Source organism: Eleutherodactylus coqui, chromosome 5, assembly GCF_035609145.1.
Source record: "Eleutherodactylus coqui strain aEleCoq1 chromosome 5, aEleCoq1.hap1, whole genome shotgun sequence".
NCBI lineage: Eukaryota > Metazoa > Chordata > Amphibia > Anura > Eleutherodactylidae > Eleutherodactylus > Eleutherodactylus coqui.
The window spans coordinates 251,397,275-251,424,589 of record NC_089841.1 but is presented as its reverse complement, the minus strand read 5'-3'; the positions used below and the strand labels follow the sequence as shown (position 1 = coordinate 251,424,589).

Below are 27,315 nucleotides of genomic sequence, written 5' to 3'. Positions count from 1 at the left end.
TTATATCCTGTAATATCCTTCTCCAGAAAGACATCAAGTCCCCTTTTAAACTTCTCTATGGATTTTGCCATCACCACTTCCTCCGGTAGAGAGTTCCACAGTCTAACTGCTCTTACAGTAAAGAACCCCTTTCTGTGTTGGTGATGAAACCTACTTTCCTCTAATCGTAGCGGATGTCCTCTTGTTACCGTCGTGGTCCTGGGTGTAAACAGATCGCGGGAGAGATCCATGTGTTGTCCCCTCATGTACTTATACATGGTTATTTGGTCGCCTCTTAACCTTCTTTTTTCTAGAGTAAATAGTCCCAATATTGATAACCTCTCGGGGTATTCCAGTCCCGTCATTCCATGTATTAGTTTAGTTGCCCTTCTTTGAACCCCCTCAAGCACTACTATACTACTATATATGTAGTTTTGAACTTTTTGAACTATAGCTGACCCATTATAGTCTATGGGCATGTCAAGCAATACATTTAAGGAAGACGGAAAAATACCTCTGCAGCGTCACCTATTGGATGTCAGCATTCCTTCAAATCAATGTGTATTTTTCCATCTTCCTTATTTGCACAAAATTACTCAGAGGAGCTTGCATGGCCTTATAGGTCTGCTCACTCACCTCCTAGGTGTCCCTACACACCTTTTGGGTGCTCTGCTTTGGGAGAAGCTATACTATCCCCCGACGTAGACTTGGTTGCAAAATGTAGGACAAGACATGAGGTCTGTAGCTCAGCTCTCTAGTTCTCCATACTGGCTGTCCTTTTCTTAGTCTTTGCGTTTACTTGTTCATATTCCCATATACCGTGGAAAATTAGACCCTGTCAATTTTTGCCCCAAAAAAGGCACTAAGGCCTTATTTTCAGGGGATGACTTATACTTATCTAGAAGGATCAGTTCAGGTCCCTGAGCAGTGGTCGAAGAACTAATCACATTGTGGAGGCGGGATTTATGAATTGGCTGAGCTGCTGCATTGATTGGCCAATTCATAAATCCCGCCTCCCCATGCGATTGCTCTGATTGGTTCTTTGACCATTGCTCATCCAATCAGAACCATCACTTCCTGGAGGTGGGATTTATGAATTGGCCATTATTAATTGACTCTGGAGAACAGCGGGAGGGTCCTCGACTGAGCCTGCTAGGTATTTCTTTTTTTTAATGTAATGCGGCTAGGGCTTATTTTCAGAATAGAGCTTATATTTTAAGGCTTCCCAAAAATCCTGAAAATCGGGGTAGGTCTTATTTCTGGCAACAGGGTAGGACTCTGCTGTTCTGTGATGGAAAAAACACTATGTATCCGCAGACATGTACATTTTTGGGGTTGTAAATTGAGCCAGAAATTTAAAGAATTTAGCTTAGTAAATCATCTCCTTTTGTATGTACATTTCCAAGTAGACTTGTTTGGTGTCATTGAACATGTAATCTAATGAAATACTTCCTTTCCCTTGAGAATGTTATAAAATGAGTGACCTTGTGTTTTTATACTGCTGAAATAATCTCATTTGTAACAAGATTGATAGAGGCATTGCATATATATAGCAATTTCCTGTACGGGCTATTGTCCAGGGCCACTGCATTAGCCATGGCCTTGGAGGGAACATCCGAATAGTATTGTGCTACCTGGATTTGGAGAAAGGGGATCTTTCTTTATGACTAGCCAATAAGAAGAGTAAAATGTAAAGAATCAGACCTCTTAGAAATATGATGTTTTTGTTTCTTAATTAAAAAATAGCTGAGTTTCCCGTCTGTTAAAGTCTTGGCCTATAACTCGTGTATGAAGATAGAAGGAAATCCAGAACCCCCACTTGTTCCAATAACTGAGTTTACTTGCATTGATATCTTAGATGTGTTTTTGGGTATCGGACAGGTTTTCAAGCACATGGCGCTCTTTTATCACAGCTAAAAACATATGAAGTTTTTGGACCGTATACTTAAACCCAGGATTTGGGGTCAAACTCGCTGCCAGCCTTATTGTACTTCATTGTAATTTGCTCTCCTTGTGTATTTTGACTTCTATACCTAATTTTTCGAACTATAAAAAAATGTCAAACTAATTAAAACTTTCCTGGTGGGCTAAAGAATTATGGCGCCTTCTTTCTTGGTATTCTGGGGCTAGGTGAGGGGGTTTATAAGTAACAGAATGCGCTTTTTAAACTTATGGAGCGTTCCAGAGTGTTCCGGAACTGTGATGGAACCTCCGAACAGAAAGGAATGGAACTATTCACTTGCAGTAGTGAAATGGACACCAGAGATGAGCGAGCATGCTCACTAAGGACAATTACTCGATCGAGCATTGCCCTTAGCGAGTATCTCCCCACTCGGGAGAATAGATTCGGCTGCCGGCGCGGGGGAGCGGTGAGTTGCGGCAGTGAGCGGGGGGGGGGGGGGGGGGAGAGATCTCCCCTCCATTCCTCTCCCCCGCAGCTTCCTGCCCGCCGTCGGCAGCCGAATCTTTGCTCCCGAATGGGCAGGTACTCGCTATGGGCAATGCTCGATCGAGTAATTGTCCTTAGTGAGCATGCTCGCTCATCTCTAATGGACACCACTTTGGTGTCCCATTATCACAAGGGTTCAGTTTATTTCCGTTATGTTTGCAGTATTGGATAGCGCAGTTGACTTCAGGAATGGACAGCCCTGTGTTTGCGATTCCCTCCTTCATCCCTGTCCAACAGACTCACAAGCTCTCCAGGGACTGCAAGAGGGCTGCTCCTTTTTCAGGAAAATTGGCAAATATGATTTTTTTTCAGTTCGTTTTCCTTACCAAAAACCCTTTTAATTTAGACACGCATGAATGTTCATTTCAGGTCCTGCCTTAGCATTTAAGTTGGGTACCGGTCAGAGTTTTGACGGGGCGAGTCAAAGCGCTCATTGTGATTCTCCTCCGCCATACAGCTTCCGCTTATGGACAGATGATTGGACATTCTTGTTAGGAATTCTCCCTTAGAACCGTTACTCTTTATTCACCACCATATGATTTAGTATTCATTCACCATCGGTTACTATAACTTCTCTTCAATGGGATGTGTCTTAAGAATGTGACCTATTGTTTAACCCCTTAACGCTCCATGACGTACAGTTGCAGTTCTGGGTTTGTATGAAGGGAGATCTGGGGGCGATCTAGCTCCATACAATGGGGTATTGACAGGCGGAGCAGTGGGAGCCAACGCAGAATGTGACCCACACTGCAGGGTGAGTGAAGCAGCATTGACACAATGTAAGGCCGCTCTCATGTGGGTGTATTATCATTGCCCAATGCCAATAACCCATTGATTTCTATTGGGCCACTCACACATGCATTTTTTTTTGTGCATGCACTACTCAAGTGTAAAGGAAAATCACAGCATGCTCTATCTTGGTGTGTATTATGCACGCATATATGCCAAAATAGTGCATGGGGTTTGGCGGCATGCAGCAAGTACATATATCATTGTCACACGGTCGTGTGGTCAGAAGGAGGAATCATGCAGTTCACGGTTCAAAATCGGGACTGTCCTGCCAGATCCGGGTTGGTTGGGGCAGTGCCAAAATCAGTGTGCGGAGTTTGATGTGGATTTTGACGTGTGTCGCAGCAGATTTCTCTCAGTTGCAGGGCAGAAGCCTGCTGCGGATCCGCATCAGAATTTGCACCAATAATGTAGATTATGTTGCAGTTTTGGACACGGAGTTTATACCCGTATTTTTCACTGAGGAAAATGCGCACCATTTCCGCTGTGTGTGAACGTATCCTTAGGGGATTGATGTGTTGTAGACCTACAACTGAAAGTCTGCTGCATGCATGTGAATGGGTTTGTTTCTGCAGCATGCACATAGCGCCAAAATGGAAAGCAGTGAATGGGATTGAGCTGCAATATCCCACCAACTGTTAATGGTGACCATTACACGCATGGGACTCTGAAAACAGTCAGATTTTTGTCCGGCGGGAACCAGGAAGCGGGTGAGTATAAAAAAAAATACCACCCTCGGCTTCATGCCGCCTTGCCTAACAGCACCATCACTTAGTTCATGGTGCTGTAGGCAGGTGACAGGTTCCCTTTATGTGTAGAGGCGCCCCCCAACAGCAGAGGTCAGAGGAGATAAGGACTGGGGCAATTGGATTTCAGCTGCCCAATCCTTAAGTTCTCAGCAGGGGGGATGAGCTTTTCTGGCAGCCTCTTTCTTCCCTCTCTACATGTAGAACACTGGTCAAGCCTTCATGTGTATGGGGGTGTCGGGAGAGACGGCTGTTGGCCAACAAGCCTTCAGTAGACTGCTATCTGATCTGTATGGTCACTAAGGCCTTATTCACAAGAGCATGTCCAAATTCTGGACATGAAAAACGGATGAATTTTAATGCGCATATATGCCCATGTGACAGCAGTACGTGCTGATGTGCCCATTTTTTTCCATTTCTTACATCCGTGGGTCAACTTTTTAAAATTTTTGTGCACCGATTGACTTGAATGGGTGACTGAAGTCTAAAAAGTTAAAATTTGGACCAGAATAGGACCTGCTGCAATTATTTCTTTCTTTAATGCAGTCTGTTTAGCCTCATTGACTGTAATCTATCGGTTTGCTCTCCTTTTGCAGTTAGTTGTTAGACCCCGAAGAAGCCACATGATTGTGATCTGCATGGGGCTACTTACGGCTCTGTAACGCATCAGCCTGCAGGCTGCGGTATATACGTGTGGCACGCAGCCAGTACGCCATGACATAGCTTTCTGGCTGCATGCCAGCCATCGCCGCGTACTATCGTGGTGTGTATGCATGCGTAATACGCACAAAGCTACAACGTGCAGCGATTTTTCTTAATAATTTACGCAATTCGTGTGAGCGCCAACATGGCCGCTTATTGGATGATATTGGTACAACGTATCAGGTGCGCAAAACCTAAGCACGTAATTTGCTATTAACATATGCTCATGGGAAACAGTCCATAGGCTTACATTGCTTACAATGGCTATCTTCGTTATGGTCCGGTTGCTATGATATATATATACATATATATATCTTTTTGACTTATTATAAATAGCGCTGGTCCTTCCTCTGGATCAACAAGGGGAGTGGAAACAGGCTGAACTGGATGGACGTTTGTCTTTTTTCAGCCTTGCATACTATGTTACTGTGTACCTTTTAAATTAAATATTGGCTGTGCCAGGTAAACCTTTTTGTTGTGTTATATTCATGTAAGGAAGCTTTCATTTAGGGACCTGTTTTTTGTGTCTATGGCCCCTATATGTGATTAATTATATGGTCTCAATTCTGAGCTTTTTCAGATATTTTTAACCTCGCTGGTGTTCGTGCATTCAATTAAATGACTTTCTTCTTTTGTTACTTGGCATTTGGCCTCTTGATTGTTCCTTTGAGTCTGTCCTGTATTCCTGCACAACTCATTGTCTTTTTGGCTTATTTGTGTGCAGCATATATTATTGATTCTATATTTATAGTTGGCTCGCCGTCTTTATTTAATTGCAAACCGCTTGTGTGAATGAGCCCTGAGATTTTACGTCTGACTCGAATTTTACTTTTCAGTTCCACTACTTGTAGTATTTAAAAGTAGAGGTGTTAAAATTTCTGTAAAACTTTATTGTCTTAGCCTTTACTGCCATCTAGTGTTAGGAGCTGTGAAGAACTCTTCTTCCTTTTCATTTTTTTGGTTTCTTGAAATTTTGTATTTAATGTCAAATAGAAGTATAATATATACTCTTGGTAGAAAAAAAAATCTCAACCCTAGAAAGAGCTGTTATTTTGCTCCAAAACTCGTCCTGCAGGTCCATCTCAGGCAAATCTGTAAATGATGAGAGTTGTGGTGATTAGATGAACGGTCTTGTCACCGGAGGCCCTAAAAATGGTCCCCCCCCCCCCCCCCCCTGGCCTATAAGAGGCTCTCGGAGGCTCCTTGTGTGTAGTGACCTCTTCTGCTTGTGTAGAGCTTGTTGACCACTAGACGCCTCTACGATGCAGAGAAGAGATTTCACCGTTACCAGAGTCTGAGAGGAGCAGATTATTGGGATGGGAAAAGCTAGATGGTCGTATTGAGGAATTGTCCCCCACCGGCCGTTTTCACCAGACTGTTAGGAGGTGTTGGGACCAGTGGATGTGTGAGGGCACACAAGGTGACCGGGCTCAGGATCCCTGACAGACCACCAGTAGAAAGGAGCATCTGACCAGACTGTTAGGGGGTGCTGGGACCAGTGGATGGAAGCACACCTTGGCCTATAAAAGGCTCTCGGAGGCTCCTTGTGTGTAGTGACCTCTTCTTCCGCTTGTGTAGAGCTTGTTGACCACTAGACTCCTCTACGACGCTGAGAAGAGATTTCACCCAGTTACCAGAGTCTGAGAGGGGCGCATTATTGGGATGTGAGAAGCCGGATGGTCGTATCGATGAATTGTCCCCCACCGGCCGTTTTGACCAGTGGATGTGTGAGGGCACACAAGGTGACCGAGCTCAGGACGCCCCCTACAGACCACCGGTAGAGAGGAGTGTCTGACCAGACTGTTAAGAGGTGTTGGGACCATTAGATGTGTAAGGGCATATGTTTCTTTCAACTGAAAATTTGTCTTTCATTTTTTTAAAATTGGTGGTAATGTGTACAAAAAGTTTTTTTTTCTTTTTTTCTTCTAAATTTGTAGCTTTTGTAAAGTATAGGGATGGGTTCCCAATTTAGTTTGTATTTGTTTTGATTTATAACTTTATAGTTGTCTAACATTTTAATAAGCCTCATAACATGACTTGGAATATAAACCAAAATCGGAGTCTTCTCCAGAAGAAATAGATAACCATATACAGACAGGCTACTTTGAGGCTTTTGCTTCTCGTCGGTGTACAGTAGGTTACTGGGAAAGAGGCCTATGATGGGGGTTAATGAGGACATGAATGCCTTATATTCTTATTTGAGCAAAAAGAGCTGGTATGCGGAGTATTTTGCTTTCCCGTGTGCTTATTAGGCAGCACAACGTTCCTTCAATCTCCACCCGCTATATTTTTGTTATGTCAGTTCCTGTTATACTGAAAGAGTATCACTGGTTTATCCATGTTGTCCTAAAGCAGTGTTATCCAACCAGTGGCTCTTGGCATCCCTGCATGAGGCTCCTCAGCTCTTGACATTTGTACATACTACTTTGCAGGTGTGGAAACCAGGAGCTCAAAGTATTGCTAAAGCTTGATAGTAGGGTGAAAAGCATATGACTGGCACTGAACACTAATGGCCTTTTTCACCAAATGAGAACCCCGTGATTCTCGTTTGCCCGAGTGAATGAGCTACAGACGTCATCATTAGCTCGTTCGCGCTCGTGCAGTCTGTTTAGACAAACTAATCATCGTTGGGAAACGTGACCTTCTCATTCAGTGTTTCACATTCCTATGTGAAATACTGAACAATCAATGTTTAAACACAACGAGAAGCCAACGATGATTTTTATGCAGGCTGAAACAGAATGACAAACGAAAAGTACACAATTCTCATTTAAATTGAACGAATATCATTCACTTTCATTCGTCTGAACGAGTTTTGGAATGATAAACACACCTTAAGGCAAAAGCCATATCGCCCAACACAACCTGTGATATTTGACCGTAGATTGTGACCATTAAAGGCTGTGGAACTCTGTCCTAAAACTTGCAACAAAACCAATATAATGTGAAGGACCCCATTGTAGTCATTAAAGGGGTTGTCCCGCGAAACAAAGTGGGTCTATACACTTCTGTATGGCCATATTAATGCACTTTGTAATGTACATTGTGCATTAATTATGAGCCATACAGAAGTTATCAGAAATTTTTCACTTACCTGTTCCGTTGCTAGCGTCCTCGTTTCCATGGAGCCGTCTAATTTTCAGCGTCTAATCGCCAAATTAGACGCGCTTGCGCAGTCCGGGTCTTCTTCTTTTCTCAATGGGGCTCCGTGTAGCTCCGCCCCGTCACGTGCCGATTCCAGCCAATCAGGAGGCTGGAATCGGCAATGGACCGCACAGAAGCCCTGCGGTCCACTGAGGGAGAAGATCCCGGCGGCCATCTTCAGCAGGTAAGTAAGAAGTCACCGGAGCGCGGGGATTCAGGTAAGCGCTGTCCGGTGTTCTTGTTTAACCCCTACATCGGGGTTGTCTCGCGCCGAACGGGGGGGCTGTTGAAAAAAAAACAAAAAAACGTTTCGGCGCGGGACAACCCCTTTAAAGTCTTGTTGGCATGGATGGTGTCTGTTGTGCGATGGAACTGGCACAGTTTAATGGTTTCCCTTTTATAAACCAGATGTTCTTTACCATCTTCCTGTAAAAACACATCTATTGTTTACTTTTGGGTCATCATTTTGGAACTGAACTTGATGAATGATGTAGTATCGTTTGGTCTCTTCTGGTCCACCTTGACCCTCTCGAATAGTAGACATCAGAAAGATCAAATAATGGATAGGATACTAAAGCCCCATTTACACGCAACGATTATCACTCAATTAGTTTCAAACGATGTCTTTGGGCGATAATCGTTGCGTGTAAATGCTACCATCGTTTGATTTTCTGCCGAACAATGATTTTTGGTTCAGCATAGAAACCATTGTTCGATTGGCCAGGTGGTAGCAGGGACTGCACACTGTGATTCTCCACGGTAGCGCTAATAACATTGTTTTCGGCTGCAGTCCCGTGGGAGAACAATGGAGCTGTAGGCAGATAACAGACCACCTCCTGTTCTCTGTATACAGCGAAGGAAGACTCACTTGCACACAGATGAAGCTAATAAGCTACTAATGGGCATTACTGCCCATTAGCAGCTTATGCAAAATGATGGCTCAAACTGTCATTCTCCCTATCTTTACAATGAATTTTGAGCGATCATCTTTGCGTGTAAATGGGGCTTTGCCTCTCGGTTCACTCATCACCAGCTTTCTCTTTGCATATACTGATATGAAGTGTGCTGAAGGAAGATTAAAGAGAGGAAATGGTATTGTTGATCTTTTTAGCGTAATACATTTCTTACCTTGAATAACATTTGTTTTGCAGACACCAAAGATGCTGACTCGAAAGATAAAACTCTGGGACATCAACGCTCACATCACGTGTCGGTTGTGCAATGGATATCTCATTGATGCTACTACTGTGACGGAGTGCTTACATACCTGTATGTATTATTGAGTCTGTCTATCTATCCCCTCTCTCCCTCTCTCCCTCTCTCCCCCTCGTCTGTCCTATCTATCATTGTTGATAGTTTGATCAACATAGAGGAACAATAGCGGAAATAACAGAAAAAAAGCTCTCCTCCTTCTGTGTAAAACTATAGAACACAACTTTTATATTTCATTGCTAAATTGCTCCACCCTTTGCTGTTATGTAACATTTGCACATGGGTACGAAGCATGGCATGGCCATGGGTACAAGACATTTGTTTTCAGAAGGTTATATTGGGTGTAAGAGCAGATCAGGCCGGACTGGGAAGGAATTCTTTAAAATGAGAAAATTCAGCTTCTACCTCATTGTTTGTTTTTTTTGTCTTCCTCTGTATCAACATGGCAGGGTAATAGGCTGAACTGGATGGACCTATGTCTACCTTAGGCCACTCTCGGACAGATGTATTGTCATTGCGTGTCGCGCGGAATGCAATGCTAGTGGCACATATTATGCGTATACACGTCAAGATAGTGCATGGGGATTGCGTTATGCAGCAGGTATACATGTTACTGTGTGCCGATGCATGAGAGATTAGCACGTGGCACGCTGGCACTCGTGATCCCGTGAGCCTTGCCCCACACAGTGTTACTATGACTGGGTAGACAAAATATATGTTGAGGGGTTCCAATTGGCTCTAAAAACCCTGGACAGAACTTCTGTTGATGAAATGTGCTGAAATGGAAACCAAATCTGTTGAAGCACAGAGCTATCGGTCTCCGTTTTAGCAGATTTCATCAACAGAGGAGAAAAGTTCCATTTTCGGAATTTTAGGTGTAAAGTCTGCAAGAACCCCTGATCGTAGAAAAAAAACTGTGAATCGGGCTTCGAGAAAAGTTTGATTTCTTTATTGCTTTTTTTCTTTTGTACTACATTTACACATTTACTCACTGCTGATTTTCCTTACTGGATTTTGGTGCACCTTAAATATCCGCGCAGGTCCGCTATTCTCCATATTGTTTGTCTCTTAAAAACTTAGCCCAAAATCCTGAACAAAGAGGGGACCTTTCACCAGGTTCAGCTGCCCGAACAGCAAACGGCATGCACCTGGGAGAGGTATGCACAATGCACCAATGGCTCTTCTATTATGAAACGTTATGGCGTTTCAGAACAAACCTACTTTGAAGATGCAGTCGGAATGGACCTCCAAGTTACGGGCAGCGCCCAGATCACATAGGGTGCCAGCTCTATCCCTATACACGAACTGGAGGAGAGCTGTCACTTTAAGTCAGGGGTGTCAAACTCAATTACACTGAGAGCCACATCAGCATTACGGTTGCCTTCAACGGGCCGGTTATAAGCCTCATTCACATGGGTGTATTTGCGCTCCGTATTACCCATATATTTTTTATATATAAACCCCATTGATTTGCTTTGGAGTATTCGGGCATGCATTTTTAACGTGCACTTTATGCATATGAAAAAAGTCACAGAATGCCCTGTTTTGGTCCATATTATGGACCCAAATTGCCCATTAAATGGCATCAGATAAATATGCAGTGAACACACATGATACATATGTATTCACTGAGTAATTATGCATGAAGGAGGGAGAAGCCTATGGGACCTTCTTGCTTTTTATTTTGCGCATGTGGAAAATGCTGTGAAATTGCAAGAAAGTGCAAATACGCAGTGAGCATGCACCGTTTCGGTCCATGAAAATGCTGCATAATTCATGGGCGGAAACTGCATCCGCCCGTGTGAATGAGCCCTAAATGTAGTTACTAGAGATGAGCGAACGTACTCGTCCGAGCTTGATACTCGTTCGAGTATTAGCGTGTTCGAGATGCTCGTTACTCCTAACGAGTACCACGCGATGTTCGGGTTACTTTCACTTTCCTCTCTGAGACGTTAGCGCGCTTTTCTGGCCAATAGAAAGACAGGGAAGGCATTACAACTTCCCCCTGCGACGTTCAAGCCCTATACCACCCCCCTGCAGTGAGTGGCTCGAGAGATCAGGTGTCACCCGAGTATAAAAATCGGCCCCTCCCGCGGCTCGCCTCAGATGCGTTGTGACATAGCTGAGGGACAGTGCTATCGTGTTGGAGCTACTGTAGGGAGAGTGTTAGGAGTTAGTGTAGGCTTCAAGAACCCCAACGGTCCTTCTTAGGGCCACATCTAACCGTGTGCAGTACTGTGGAGGCGGCTTTTTGCAGTGTTGCACTTTTTTTTTTTTTTTGGTATATCAGCCGTGCAGAGCATTGCGCCCTGCAGTAATACTCCAGGGACAGAAGCGCTTAGGCAGGGACAGAAGACATATTGATTGAATATAGGCAGTGGGCCTTTGCAAATACATTTGGGGAAAAAAATCTATTTGGGCTGCCTGTGAGTGTCCTCAGTGTTCTGGGTCTCTGCTGGGTGTAGTAGTTCTCCAAATTCATACGCAGCCAGCTAAGTGTTACAGCAGGCTTGCGCAAAATTATTTCCTGGCTCTGTCTGGGCTGTTAAATCACCGCTGTATTGCAGTCCACAGTGCAACACTCTGCAGTTCTTTGACATACTCCAGGGCCTTCTGCACTACTGGTAATACACCATGCTGAGGGGTAGGGGTAGGCCTAGAGGACGTGGACACGGGCGAGGACGCGGGCGAGGACGCGGAGGCCCAAGTCAGGGTGTGGGCACAGGCCGAGCCAGTGCGGTGGCCAGGGGTAGAGGCAGGGCCAGATCGAATAATCCACCAACTGTTTCCCAAAGCGCCCCCTCGCGCCATGCCACCTTGCAGAGGTCAAGGTGCTCTACGGTGTGGCAGTTTTTCACAGAGACGCCTGACGACCGACGAACAGTGGTGTGCAACCTTTGTCGCGCCAAGATCAGCTGGGGAGGCACCACCACCAGCATGCGCAGGCATGGCCAAGCACCCCACAAGGTGGGACGAAGGCCGTTCACCGCCTCCGGTTTGCACCGCTGCCTCTCCCCCTGTGCCCCAACCTGCCACTGAGATCCAACCCCCCTCTGAGGACACAGGCACTACCGTCTCCTGGCCTGCACCCACACCCTCACCTCCGCTGTCCTCGGCCCCATCCAGCAATGTCTCGCAGCACAGCGTCCAGACGTCGCTAGCGCCACTGTTTGAGCGCGAGCGCAAGTACGCCGCCACGCACCCGCACGCTCAAGCGTTAAACGTGCACATAGCAAAATTTATCAGCCTGGAGATGCTGCCGTATAGGGTTGTGGAAACGGAGGCTTTCAAAAGCATGATGGCGGCGGCGGCCCCGCGCTACTCAGTTCCCAGTCGCCACTACTTTTCCCGATGTGCCGTCACAGCCCTGCACGACCACGTCTCCTGCAACATTGTACGCGCCCTCACCAACGCGGTTACTGCCAAGGTCCACTTAACAACGGACACGTGGACAAGCACAGGCGGGCAGGGCCACTATATCTCCCTGACGGCACATTGGGTGAATTTAGTGGAGGCTGGGACAGAGTCAGAGCCTGGGACCGCTCACGTCCTACCCACCCCCAGAATTGCGTGCCCCAGCTCGGTGGTGGTATCTGCGGCGGTGTATGCTTCCTCCACTAAACCACCCTCCTCCTACGCAACCTCTGTCTCGCAATCAAGATGTGTCAGCAGCAGCACGTCGCCAGCAGTCGGTGTCGCGCGGCATGGCAGCACAGCGGTGGGCAAGCGTCAGCAGGCCATGCTGAAACTACTCAGCTTAGGAGAGAAGAGGCAGACGGCCCACGAACTGCTGCAGGGTCTGACAGAGCAGACCGACCGCTAGCTTGCGCCGCTGAGCCTCCAACCGGGCATGGTCGTGTGTGACAACAGCCGTAACCTGGTGGCGGCTCTGCAGCTCGGCAGCCTCACGCACGTGCCATGCCTGGCCCATGTCTTTATTTGGTAGTTCAGCGCTTTCTGAAAAGCTACCCACACTTGTCATACCTGCTCGGAAAGGTGCGCCGGGTTAGCGCACATTTCCGCAACTCCAAGACGGACGCTGCCACCCTGCGGACCCTGCAACATCGGTTTCATCTGCCAGTGCACCGATTGCTGTGCGACGTGCCCACACAGTGGAACTCTACGCTCCACATGTTGTCCAGGCTCTATGAGCAGCGTAGAGCTATAGTGGAATACCAACTCCAACATGGGCGGCGTAGTGGGAGTCAGCCTCCTCAATTATTTACAGAAGAGTGGGCCTGGTTGGCAGCCATCTGCCAGGTCCTTGGAAACTTTGAGGAGTCTACCCAGATGCTGAGTGGGGATGCTGCAATCATTAGCGTCACCATTCCTCTGCTATGCCTCTTGAGAAGTTCCCTGCAAAGCATAAAGGCAGACGCTTTGCACTCGGAAACGGAGGCGGGGGAAGACAGTATGTCACTGGATAGTCAGAGCACCCTCATGTCTATATCTCAGCGCGTTGAGGAGGAGGGGGAAGAGACAGCTTGGCCCACTGCTGAGGGTACACATGCTGCTTGCCTGTCATCCTTTCAGCGTGTATGGCCAGAGGAGGAGGAGGAGGAGGGGGAGGAGCATGAGGAGGAGGGGGAAGAGACAGCTTGGCTCACTGCTGAGGGTACCCATGCTGCTTGCCTGTCATCCTTTCAGCGTGTATGGCCAGAGGAGGAGGAGGAGGAGGAGGATCCTGAAAGTGATCTTCCTAGTGAGGACAGCCATGTGTTGCGTACAGGTACCCTGGCACACATGGCTGACTTCATGTTAGGATGCCTTTCTCGTGACCCTCGCGTTACACGCATTCTGGCCACTACGGATTACTGGGTGTACACACTGCTCGACCCACGGTATAAGGAGAACCTTTCCACTCTCATTCCCGAAGAGAAAAGGGGTTCGAGAATGATGCTTTACCACAGGGCGCTGGTGGACAAACTGATGGTAAACTTCCCATCCGACAGCGCTAGTGGCCGAAGGCGCATTTCCAAGGGCCAGGTAGCAGGGGAGGCACAGAGATCAGGCAGCATGTACAGCGCAGGCAGGGGACCATTCTCCAAGGCCTTTGCCAGCTTTATGGCTCCCCAGCAAGACTGTGTCACCGCTCCCCAGTCAAGGCTGAGTTGGCGGGAGCACTGTAAAAGGATGGTGAGGGAGTACGTAGCCGATCGCACGACCGTCCTCCGTGACGCCTCTGCCCCCTACAACTACTGGGTGTCGAAGCTGGACACGTGGCCTGAACTCGCGCTGTATGCCCTGGAGGTGCTTGCTTGTCCTGCGGCTAGCGTCCTGTCAGAGAGGGTGTTTAGTGCTGCTGGGGGAATCCTCACGGATAAGCGTACCCACCTGTCAACCGACAGTGCCGTCAGGCTTACACTCATCAAGATGAACAAAGCCTGGATTTCCCCAGACTTCTCTTCTCCACCAGCGGACAGCAGCGATACCTAAGCAATACGTAGGCTGCACCCGCGGATGGACGCATCGTTCTCTATCACCATCAAAAACGGGGACCTTTTAGCTTCATCAATCTGTGTATAATATTCCTCCTCCTCCTCCTCCTCCTGCTCCTCCTCCTGAAACCTCACATAATCACGCCGAACGGGCAATTTTTCTTAGGCCCACAAGGCTCAGTCATATAATTTTTCTAAACAATTTTTATACGTTTCAATGCTCATTAAAGCGTTGAAACTTTCACCTCAACCAATTTTTATTTTAACTGGGCTGCCTCCAGGCCTAGTTACCAATTAAGCCACATTAACCAAAGCGATTAATGGGTTTCACCTGCCCTCTTGGTTGGGCATGGGCAATTTTTCTCAGGTACATTAGTACTGTTGGTACACCAATTTTTGGGGGCCCTCGCCTACAGTGTAATCAAATTAATTTTTGGCCCACCTGCATTACAGCTGACGTTACATCAGCTGTGTTGGGCACTGCAATGGGATATATTTATGTACCGCCGGTGGGTTCCAGGGAGCCACCCATGTTGTGGGTCCACAGGGAGTTGTAACTGCATCTGTCCACTTCTAAAGAACCCCAGTCTTACTGGGGTATGCAGTGTGGGCCGAAGCCCACCTGCATTAAACATGACATTACCTCAGCTTTGATGGGCAATGCAATGGGATACATTTATGTACAGCCGGTGGGTTCGAGGGAGCCACCCATGCTGTGGGTGCACACGGAATTCCCATTGCGGAGTTGTACCTGCCTGTGACTATTTATAAAAAAACGCGGTCTGACTGGGGCATGCAGACACCTTGACAGAATGAATAGTGTGTGGCACATAGGTTCCCCATTGCTATGCCCACGTGTGCAGCTCCAGATGGAGGTGGCACAGGATTGCATTTCTCATTGCTTCTGTACAGCATTGTGGACTATCGCCCCGCCCCTTTTAAAGAGGGTCGCTGCCTAGCCGTGCCAACCCTCTGCAGTGTGTGCCTGCTTTTCCTCTGGCAGACGCACTTATAAATAGACATGAGGGTGGCGTGGCATGAGGGCAGCTGAAGGCTGGGCAGGGACAGTTTGGTGTGCGCTGTGGACACTGGGCCGTGCGGGGGGGGGGGGGGGGGGGGTTGGGCAGCATGTAACCCAGGAGAAGTGGCAGCGGAGTGTCATGCAGGCAGTGATTGTGCTTTGTTGGAGGTAGTGTGGTGCTTAGCTAAGGTATGCATTGCTAATGAGGGCTTTTCAGAAGTAAAAGTTGTTGGGAGGGGGGGGGCCCACTCTTGCCGCTATTGTGGCTTAATAGTGGGACCTGGGAACTTGAGATGCAGCCCAACATGTAGCCCCTCGCCTGCCCTATCCGTTTCTGTGTCGTTCCCATCACTTTCTTGAATTGCCCAGATTTTCACAAATGAAAACCTTAGCGAGCATCGGCAAAATACAAAAATGCTCGGGTCGCCCATTGACTTCAATGGGGTTCATTACTCGAAACGAACCCTCGAGCATCGCGAAAAGTTCATCCAGAGTAACGAGCAACCGAGCATTTTGGTGCTCGCTCATCTCTAGTAGTTACCTTGTAACATGGCTATGAAGCGCTATGGACTATGATGGCTTTTTTCCTTTTCCACCTCCTTAGCTCAGAGCTTCCTACCTTGAAGGCGGCTAGGGTGCCCGGTTAGGGCTGTCAGAGCTATGCCACCATCTGTGAGTTGTTGAAGACAGCAGTATGGAGGTGCGCTCGAACTCAGAATCCAAGATGGCACCCGCTCCCTGTGCTGGTGCCATCCCCACTCCCAAGCTGGTTGTTCTTCGTTCAGACCTTGTTGGCCACATAAAATGATGAGGCGGGCCGGATTCAGCCCGCGGGCCTGGAGTTTGATACGTGCTTTAAGTGATCTGAGTGGGGAGAGGTCAACATAGTGCTGCGCCTCTGACTCGGAGCTCCACTCCGACTGCATCTTCAAAGTTTGTATGTCCTGAAACACCATAGCATTTCAAAATAAAAAATAGATGGGCGCAATGGGCATACCAGTCCCAGGTTCAGGCTGTCCGTGGATCGGGCAGCAATAAGCCGGGTGAAAGGTTTCCTTTAAGATGTTTACAGGCAAATTGTAAAATCAAAAAATGGATAATGAAGATTAAGCGATTCTTGTTTGAACGACCCAAAGATGTATCTGCCCTATAAACAGGCTTCACAAGAGCGAACAATCTAACGATGATGTCACTCGCTCATTTAAAGGAGAATCAGCTTGACTGAAGGGACCCTTAGTCAATGGGTGATACTGAAACGAGCAAGTGATCCAAGAGGACCGCAGCTGAATTATTTCATTTCTCTATCATTTGGACTATTAAAGGAGATGTCCCGCGCCGAAACGGGTTTTTTTTTTTTTAAACCCCCCCCCCCCCCCCCCCGTTCGGCGCGAGACAACCCCGATGCAGGGGTTAAAAAAACCACCCGCACAGCGCTTACCTGAATCCCGGCGGTCCGGCGTCTTCATACTCACCTGCTGAAGATGGCCGCCGGGATCCTCTGTCTTCATGGACCGCAGGGCTTCTGTGCGGTCCATTGCCGATTCCAGCCTCCTGATTGGCTGGAATCGGCACGTGACGGGGCGGAGCTACACGGAGCTACACGGAGCCCCATAGAGAAGAGGAGAAGACCCGGACTGCGCAAGCGCGGCTAATTTGGCCATCGGAGGGCGAAAATTAGTCGGCACCATGGAGACGAGGACGCCAGCAACGGAGCAGGTAAGTATAAAACTTTTTATAACTTCTGTATGGCTCATAATTAATGCACAATGTACATTACAAAGTGCATTATTATGGCCATACAGAAGTGTATAGACCCACTTGCTGCCTCGGGACATCTCCTTTAAGTTTTGAATGTTTTGTTTTTTTCTGCAGACCCAACAATAAAATTGGAGCTAATTTTGCTTTAATAGTTTACCCCAAAATCCAAAGTTATCCCCTATCCATAGAATGGGGGGTCCTGTGTTCCCCTCCTCCTGACTGTGGGTTTATTTTATTTTAGTGCTGCTTAAAAGCTCTATACAGGTATTCATCAGTAATGAAGGATCAGGATAGATCTATATGATTTGATATTATTTTAATCCAGTGTTCTAAAATTCCTCTATTCTGAGCCTGACCCTGAGCTCGGTTCGATATACTAGTAGAGCTAGATCTATTTTGTGGTATTCCATGTTGATATAATATAGCTGTAATAAGTACACTCTTTGTCAGAACCAATCCCGCCCCTAGAAGACATTGTCGTTTTGCTACAAAACCCGCCCTGCAGTTACATCTCAGGCAGATATGCAAATGATTAGATTTGTGGCATCATTAGACACCCTTGGCCCATAAGAGGCTCTCGGAGGCTCCTTGTGTGTAGTGACCTCTTCTTCCGCTTGAGTAGAGCTTGTTGACCACTAGACGCCTCTACAACGCAGAGAAGAGATTTCACCCCGTTACCAGAGTCTGAGAGGGGCGCATTATTGGGATGCGAGAAGCTGGATATTGTATTGATAAATTGCCCGTCACCTGGGCTGTTCTGACCAGACAGTTAGGAGGTGCTGGGACCAGTGGAGGGCATGGACACAAAGGGGACCGGGCTCAGGGCGCCCTCGACAGATCATCAAGAGAGAGGATCGTCTGATCATCCCAACAAGCACCAGCAGCTCCAACTGTTTCATTGGTCGCCTTTCAAAGACACGTGGCACCATCGTTACAGCCCCTGTGTCTTTCAGAACCATTTCCAGGCACTTGGCTTATGGACATTTAGTCTCACGGCTCCTATTACATGTACTGCCTTTGACCTCCTCTCACCATCGCCTCTGTTTACAGTGGTGTCATGAAAGACGAAACTGGACTGCCACAATGGAACCGGTTTGTCTTCAGCGTCGAATCCAGGTTTAGTTTTGGCACCGATGATGCCCGTGTTCGTGTCTGGAGACCTTGGGGTGAGCGCTTCAATCCTACCTTTGCTGTGGAGCAGCACACTGCCCCCTGCTGCATACAGCAGTCTGTCACCCCTACTAGTGGTACAAGGGACAATGACAGCTCAGCGATATGTTCAGGACATCCTGCAGCCACATGTGTTCCTTTCACGGCGGCTTCCAAGAGGCAGCAGGATAATCCTCGGCTGCACATACAAGGGGGTCTCAGGAATATCTCCACAACATTGTCACACTTCCATAGCTGCCCTGTCGCCAGATTTGTTGCTAATAAAACATGTATCCTGGAACACCAACTTCGACAGCCTATAAGTTTGCACGATCTAGAGGCTCAGTTACAGCAAATGTGGACAGATATGCCGCAGGATACCATATTGAACCTGTATCCTCCATGCCTGCCCATATCACATCTTGTACCCAAGCTAGAATGAAGTACAACTGGGTACTAGAGCCTCCATGCCCGCCCGTATCACATCTTGTATGAAAGCTAGAGGCAGTAAAACAGGGTACTAGAGCCTCCATGCCTGTCCATATCACATCTTGTAGCCAAGCTAGAGGCAGTACAACAAGGTACTAGAGCCTCCATGCCCGCTGTATCACATCTTGTATCCAAGCTAGAGGCGTTACAACTGGGTACTAGAGCCTTCATGCCACCCATATCACATCTTGCATCCAAGCTAGGGGCAGTACAACAGGGTACTAGAGCTTCCATGCCCGCCTGTATCACATCTTGTATGCAAGCTAGAGGTGGTACAACAGGGTACTAGAGCCTACATGCCCTCTGTATCACATCTTGTATCCAAGCTAGAGGTGGTACAACAGGGTACTAGAGCCTCCATGCCCACTCATATCACATCTTGTAGCCAAGCTACAGGCGGTACAACCAGGTACTAAAGCCTCCATGCCCACCTGTATCACATCTTGTATTCAAGCTAGCGGTGGTACAACAGGGTCCTAGAGTCTCCATGCCCACCTGCATCGCATCTTGTATTAAAGGTAAAGGCGGTACAACAGGCTACTAGAGCCTCCATGCTCCCCGTATGACATCTTGTATGCAAGATAGAGGTGGTACAACAGGGTACTAGAGCCTCCATGCCCTCCTGTATCACATCTTGTATCCAAGCAAGAGGCGTTACAACTGGGTACCAAAGCCTCCATGCCCGCCGTATCACATCTTGTATGTAAGCTAGAGGCGGTACAACAGGGTACTAGAGCCTCCATGCCCGCCGTATCACATCTTGTATGTAAGCTAGAGGCGGTACAACAGGGTACTAGAGCCTCCATGCCTGCCTGTATCACATCTTGTATCCAAGCTAGAGGCGGTACAACAGGGTACTAGAGCGTTCCATGTCTGCCTGTATCACATCTTGTATCCAAGCTAGAGGTAGTACAACAGGATACTAGAGCCTCCATGCCTGCCTGTATCACATCTTGTATCCAAGCTAGAGGCGGTACAACAGGGTATTAGAGCCTCCATGCCCGCCTGTATCACATCTTGTATCCAAGCTAGAGGTGGTACAACAGGGTACTAGAGCGTACATGCCCGCTGTATCACATCTTGTATCCAAGCTAGAGGCGTTACAACTGGGTACTAGAGCCTTCATGCCACCCATATCACATCTTGCATCCAAGCTAGGGGCGGTACAACAGGGTACTAGAGCTTCCATGCCCGCCTGTATCACATCTTGTATGCAAGCTAGAGGTGGTACAACAGGGTACTAGAGCCTACATGCCCTCTGTATCACATCTTGTATCCAAGCTAGAGGTGGTACAACAGGGTACTAGAGCCTCCATGCCCGCCTGTATCACTTCTTGTATCCAAGCTAGAGGTGGTACAACAGGGTACTAGAGCCTCCATGCCCGCCTGTATCACATCTTGTATCCAAGCTAGAAGCGATGCAACAGGGAACTAGAGCCTCCATGCCCACCCGTATCACATCTTGTATCCAAGCTAGAAGCGATGCAACAGGGTACTAGAGCCTCCATGCCCACCCGTATCACATCTTGTATCCAAGCTAGAAGCGATGCAACAGGGTACTAGAGCCTCCATGCCCACCCGTATCACATCTTGTATCCAAGCTAGAAGCGATGCAACAGGGTACTAGAGCCTCCATGCCCACCCGTATCACATCTTGTATCCAACAGGGTACTAGAGCCTCCCTACAAGGGGTCGGTCTTCCTTAATAAATGACTCTTTGCTCTGATATTGTAATCACTTATATGAACATTACAATCACCCAGAGCGTTTCATGTGATTCCGATATCTCCTTCTAGAGCAGGGATTGTTCTTCTGACAATGAGTGTATATGAGATCTATCTCAGCAGCATTACATGGTACATACCTCTGCATCACTTTACTTCAAACAGCAGCAGCCAGCAAGTGCAGCCTGCTTGTTGTAGAGTCACAGAACAACCCTTTTTTCTTCCCTTGCCCTCTTGTTTGCAGTTTTTGCTGCCATGCAGTGACAGTCCCTTAGTAAGTGACTGTGACTATCACTGTCATGCAGCTGACACATGGTATGAAAGCCACGGAAACAAGCAATCACTGGGTACATCGGAAAGGCTGCGAGTTCTGCTTTCTTGTTACAATACGTTGATTCATGTTATGACTGCAGCTTGACGATGAGAAGCTATCAGCTGCATCTATTGTCTATCTGCCAACATGATCGGCTCGGAGTGTAGGCGGCTGAGGACGTGTCTAAACATCACCGCATCGTAGGAACTGCTGTATACTATGGTTATTCCTGGGCTGGGAAGCGGGAGAGAACAATTAGAATTCCATGTGAACGGGCAATTTCACTGCTAATTAAGCTCAAGACTTGATAGCTGGAAATCGCCCCTTCACGCTATTTTTTGTGCAGTTGGCTGCGATTTTTTTTTTTTTTACTCACCTATTCTGCGTTAAAACCACGCTCGTGTCAACGTGCATAAAAATGGTTGTTAGTTGTTCACTTGTCATTAGGTCTACATAGCAGCCGTTCAGTCTTTCAAATGACTTGAGGGGAGAGGCGATTGCTTGTCCAGCTAAACACAGTGACTTATGCTGCAGAAGACAATGGCCTTTTCTATTTACTGATTTAAGGCCCATTTACACGCAACGATAATCTCTCAAAATTGTTATGTGTAAATGCGAAGCCATTGTGCACTATTCATTAATTTATCGTTTATCATGGGGTTCCACCCTGCAAAAAAATGGTCATTCGTTTGCTTTTTACGCTTAGTTTAAATAGCATTCGTTCAGTCTTGAAAGGCCAGCTGCACACGAACACATTTGCATTTCAGAATACACGGTCAGCGTCCGCACCGCGGATCCGCAGCAAGTCCCATTCATGATATCCTATGGAAAATCTCTGCTTCCTGCACACTGCCATTGGTTTCTGCAAGCAGAGGAAAAATCGCAGCATGTTCCATCTTTGTTCGGGCTCCACACGGACGGCTTCCATTGAAGTTAATGGAATCCGTCCAACCTGTAGCCCATCCGCAATTCACTTTGCAGGTAGGTCGCAGGTACCTGTGTCATCACTTAGTGATGGGCGGGGAAAAAAAGGGATTTAAAAAAAAAATCTGTACTTCTCATGTCCGACATTGGAGAAAAGAGGCAGGGATGCCGGCAGCAGGGGTCGGATTCTGCTGTGTTTGCAGGTGGCCAAAAACTGAACAACTTGAGAGGAGGGCAATTGTTGGCCTTTCCAAAGCACAATGACTACTTGTTTCTCATGCCAGAAGACAATGGCTTTTCTTCATTCTAGTGTGTAAATGGGGCTTAAAGGGGTTGTCCCGCGCCGAAACGGGTTTTTTTTTTTTTCAACCCCCCCCCCCCCCGGTCGGCGCGAGACAACCCCGATGCAGGGAGGTAAAGAAAGCTTACCGGAGCGCTTACCTTAATCCCCGCGCTCCGGTGACTTCAATACTTACCGCTGAAGATGGCCGCCGGGATCCTCTGTCTCCGTGGACCGCAGCTCTTCTGTGCGGTCCATTGCCGATTCCAGCCTCCTGATTGGCTGGAATCGGCACGTGACGGGGCGGAGCTACACGGAGCCTGCATTCTGCACGAGCGGCTCCATAGAAGACAGGAGAAGACCCGGACTGCGCAAGCGCGGCTAATTTGGCCATCGGAGGGCGAAAATTAGTCGGCACCATGGAGACGAGGACGCCAGCAACGGAGCAGGTAAGTATAAAACTTTTTATAACTTCTGTATGGCTCATAATTAATGCACAATGTATATTACAAAGTGCATTAATATGGCCATACAGAAGTGTATAGACCCACTTGCTGCCGCGGGACAACCCCTTTAATGCAAGGCAAGCAATCGCTCCTCCCCTCAAGTTGTCCTTTAGTCTTTGAAAGACTGAAGGAATGCTATTTAAATGAAGCTAAAAGCAAACTAACTAATGACCATTATTATGCAGGCTGAATTTCGGTGATAAACGATAAATGATCAAATAGCGCACAATGGCCTTACATTTACATGTAACTATTATCGCGTAAATTCGTTCATTTAAACTGATTTTGAGCGGTAATCGTTGCATGTAAATGGGCCTTTACTGTGAGGGAGTAAAAAAGACTTCCGGTTTATAGATAAGACTTACACCCTCTGAATCTGTCTCTTCTGCTGTCCACACGTTCTAGTAGTTCAAGGGGGTTTTCAGGATTCTCTTTTAAGTGGTTCAAAGTCATCCGATGTCAGAAGAGCCTGCAGGCAAAAGACAAGCGGAGCATTTTCTAAATAAACTTTAATAGGAGGTTACTTTTAATATGGAAAATACATTTTACTTTGTTTGGTTTAAACTATATTGTAGAACAACAATTGTGTGTATCAGAAACTTATATTTCACAAGTTCCCATGAACTGCTGATCAATACATGATGCAAAAATTAAAAAAACATGAAAAGTGAACCTGTCGGGGCAACCATGACGCTGTATCGGGGAGCTATAGGTCACAGCGGAGGAGGAGTCAAATTACAATTATTTGTTTAGCTTGTTTTTGATTTTTTTTTTCTTTTTATCCACACACCCGAATCTTTGCGGACGAGCAGGCAGAAAAGATGACACTCCTTGAGTATTTGTCCCTAACGAGTATGCTCGCTCATCTCTAGTATTTATTGTTGGCCTTACACTTTATACAATACAATGTGTACTAGAGATGCCAGAGTGCTTTAAAAAGCTGAGGGTGAAAGAAAAGGGGGGGTGCAAAGCCAGAAGTGTGAAAAGCCTGAGTCTTAGGCGTAAGACCTGGACTCAAACATTTGAGGGGGGTTCTAGAAGTCGGGGTGGAGGAGCTGCCAACCACGTTACCTGCCAAAGGTGGGTGGACTGTATATGTGAATAAAAAAATGGGTATCTTGGCACAACTCTCCAATGAAAGTCATGAGACAATAACCCCTTCATCGGTCACAGCCCCGGGCCTCTCCACTCCTGATGCCACCAGCGCATACCAGTACATACCTCTCCACTCCCAATAGTGATGCACCTCCCAGCATGACTGATGAAGGGGTTCACTCCGAAATGCATATCTCTTTTGCTGGGTTTTAATTCACTAAATAAAAGAAAAGTCGTATATTTCATCCTATTGTCTTACGACTTTCATTGTTGAGTTGCGCAAAGTTTTTGTATTCGTGTATTGAGTGCTTTAAATGACAGGTGAGCGTGCGTGTATATGGAGGGGTCGAGAGAGATGGCTTTTGACCAGGGGAGCATTTTACCTACAGCTATCCTAGTGTGTTTGAACCTGCTCTTAAGACTTCAGCAGCCCATTATATCAGCGTCTGACAAATCCCAAGTTGAGCACTTTACTTTTGGCTCTTTATTACTGAATTTCCGGCAAATATAGATTATTAGCTTATTTGTTTGACATGTGCGTATAATTGTAGCTCTTAGGTAAATCCAAATAACCAGCAAAACCGCGGCACTCTCCAATAACTAGCCCCTTTATTGATGCACATGGCACAGACTAATGGCTGTTCTGCATTTCCCTAATGCTTCATCACAGTTCAGGGCCTTGGACTTCTCTCTTTTTGTACTATTCTGAGTAAGATACATCTGGGTTATGAGCTACATCATGCAGGCTGAATTTCGGCCTCCTCTTCTATATTATTTATAATTCAAATTATTGGTGTGACCAGTAGATGGCACTATTGCGCAGTACATTTGCAAAACTGCAATGGTAGAAAGTTCTATTTGTTAGACTATACAGATGGTGGAGCAAAGAAAGGAACAATTTTAATTAGAATATCTTGTTAATTAGGCTTTTGCAGCCTGAAAAAGTGGAATTAAAAACACAAGAAATAAGCATCCAAATTTTAAACAGCTACTACGGTGATTTTCTTTTTATTCATTCATTATGTAGCTATCCCCACGGTATATATATAAGTGAGCTTGTGTTACCACAATTAGTTATTTCTTTCTGTCTGAAACTCCCAGCTTTTTTTTTTTTACTCAGATGGTCATGTGATCTCAGTTCTGACCGGCTCAGATCTGCTTGGGGTTATGTGCTCATTTTCTAGTCAATTTCTCAGTATGTGTGATGCTGTTACATGGATCTACCACAGAAACTGCTTATAGGGGGACACGAGCACTCCTATCACAGTTATTGATAATGATCAGGATCATGCAGCTTGTGTCACACAGGTATAATAGAGGAGATTACAGCTAATCCAAATGGGCTGTGGCTTGCTTAGGTGAATATACAAGGTAATGATAATTAAACTGTCCACCCCTGCAGGAAAAAAATGGTATAGCCTTAACTAAGGTTGGGTTAATGCTCCATGGGATTGATTTGAAAGTAAAAGTAAAAAATCTGACCATCACCGAGATGGTCCTTGACAAGGAAGTGACTGGAATATACCGAGGAGACCTCCAAGGTGTGACAGGTAGTCGGTTCGTGCCCCTTAAAAATAAATGTATAAAAAGGAAGCCAGTGATTAAGAAAATGATAGATTTCTTTAATTTCTTTTATAGTTTGTAGAAGTTGCCTGGTGAAATACTTGGAAGAAAATAACACATGTCCTACGTGTAGAATTGTCATCCATCAAAGCCACCCTCTACAGTATATAGGGTAAGTGAGAGTTCTGGAAATCAGAGTCTATTAATCATATGTTAGTTTTCAGTCATTGTGGTTTACACTATGTGTTTGATTGTTACAAGTCTAAAGAAGCACTTTAACATGTCATAACCTGTATAATTCTTAGTGAACTTTAAAGTGAACCTACAGGCACATTTTCATAATCGATCAAGTGGAGTTACTAGCACCATTTCAATATACCCAAATGCAGGTTTACAGCGTGCTACGTGCATTGTGTGATCATAGCCCTACATCAACTATTGCTGGATGTTACTGAGACCTACAGCAGCAGTTGTCGGTATTATTGTATCTTGTCACCACCAGAAGAATATGTGGAGGCAAGATACACGCCTACAAGTAAATGTACCCAGTTTGATTGTCTGTGCTGGATCTCCCCTCTTGACTTGTTTCATTCACCCCTCCTCAGACGGTTGCCTTGGCCTTGGTCCCCTTCCCTGCGCCTCTCTAGCATGGCGACCCTTTGGGCTGCAGCATACCCCCCCCCCATCTCCATCGACCGGCCGCTGTCTGGCAACTAGGAGTACAGAGGGCCGGGGGAACAGTCATGGAGTGCTGGCCCTGCCGCCAGCACAACACACTGACAGCAGCCGGGGAAAGCCAGAAGGACAGAGGGCAGGCCAGCTCCAGGCCACCGTGAGCATAGCTTACATGGAAGACCGCATTGCGGACACATTCAGAGCAGGTATGCCAGGCCACATCTGACAGACTGCTGACAGCAGCCCAGGGAGCACAGGCGCCGAGGCACGGGTGAGTACAGGCAGGTGGGGGGCCCCCGCAGCAGACTGAAAAGCCCAATGGCACAAATGCGCAGCAGCGTGGTGGTTCAGTGGGATCGCCATGCCAGAGAGGAGCAGGGCCAAGCCAAACGTCCGAGGAGGGGTGAGTGAAACCAGGCAGGAGGGGAGATCGTGGCCTGCCATTCTCCAGTGCAGCCGATCAAATTGGGGGTGTTTGCTTGTTGGTGTGTATCTTGTCTCCACCTATTCTTCTGGTGGTGACAAGATACAATAACATCGCAGTTGTCTATACAATCCCCTATTGCTATGCCATTTGTAAGTGTCCTGCAGCTTCAACCAATAGCTACAGAGTGCTCACAGATTCTCATTGTTTGCCTGCATGCACACTGCACATAATACTACTAGTACCAGTGTTTCTGGTGGTGCAATGATGTCCTGTGATCAGTCACTGAGGCTCTGAGCTCCGCCCCTGATCCCATGACCGTGACCTCATCACAGGTCTTGTAAGCACACAGCTGCTGTCCAGCACTGCATGTTTTATGTTGGAAAATATTTGATTATGTCACGGTCATGTAATCGGGGCAGAGCATGTACCTCACTCACGGATGGACAGGTGGTTGTTAGTATTTTGATTCATATTAACAACTGTCTTAACTCATCCCAGGTTTTTGGAGGACCTGTGATGATGTCACCGTCATGTGATCAGGCATGGAGGTCAAAGCCCCGTTGACTAATCCCATGACGGTTTCATATTTACATGTAACTCTCACAGTCACGCACTTACAGACAAGTGGTTGTTAGTATTCCATAGCAACGGAGGCTATGGGGGTTTGTAGGGGATGTAGGACCTGTGATAACGTCACAGTCATGTGAGCAGGGGCAGAGCTCAGAGCCCTGGTGACTGATCCCATGCCGGTGGTATCTTCACATGTAACTCACACAGTCACTCACTGACAGCTGGTCGTACTTATTCCATAGCAACTGTGGCCGCGGTGGGTTGTAGGGGATGTAGTCCGACCATAATCTGTACAGGGATGAAGGACCTGTGATAACGCCTCTGCCATTTGATCAGAGGTGGAGCATGTAACTTACTCACGG

At 46.9% G+C, this 27,315-nt stretch overlaps 1 protein-coding gene across 1 annotated transcript in view; it reads left to right on the top strand.

Annotated features, from left to right (window-relative positions):
- The window catches only part of PCGF3 (polycomb group ring finger 3), a 97,484-nt gene that overhangs the window by 47,099 nt on the left and 23,070 nt on the right, over window positions 1-27,315 (top strand). Inside the window, exons 2-3 of the mRNA XM_066604478.1 lie at window positions 8,961-9,078; window positions 25,357-25,453. Of these exons, the coding sequence (XP_066460575.1) occupies window positions 8,970-9,078; window positions 25,357-25,453 (206 nt within the window). The 5' untranslated portion in view covers window positions 8,961-8,969. The remainder of the gene's footprint in view (window positions 1-8,960; window positions 9,079-25,356; window positions 25,454-27,315) is intronic.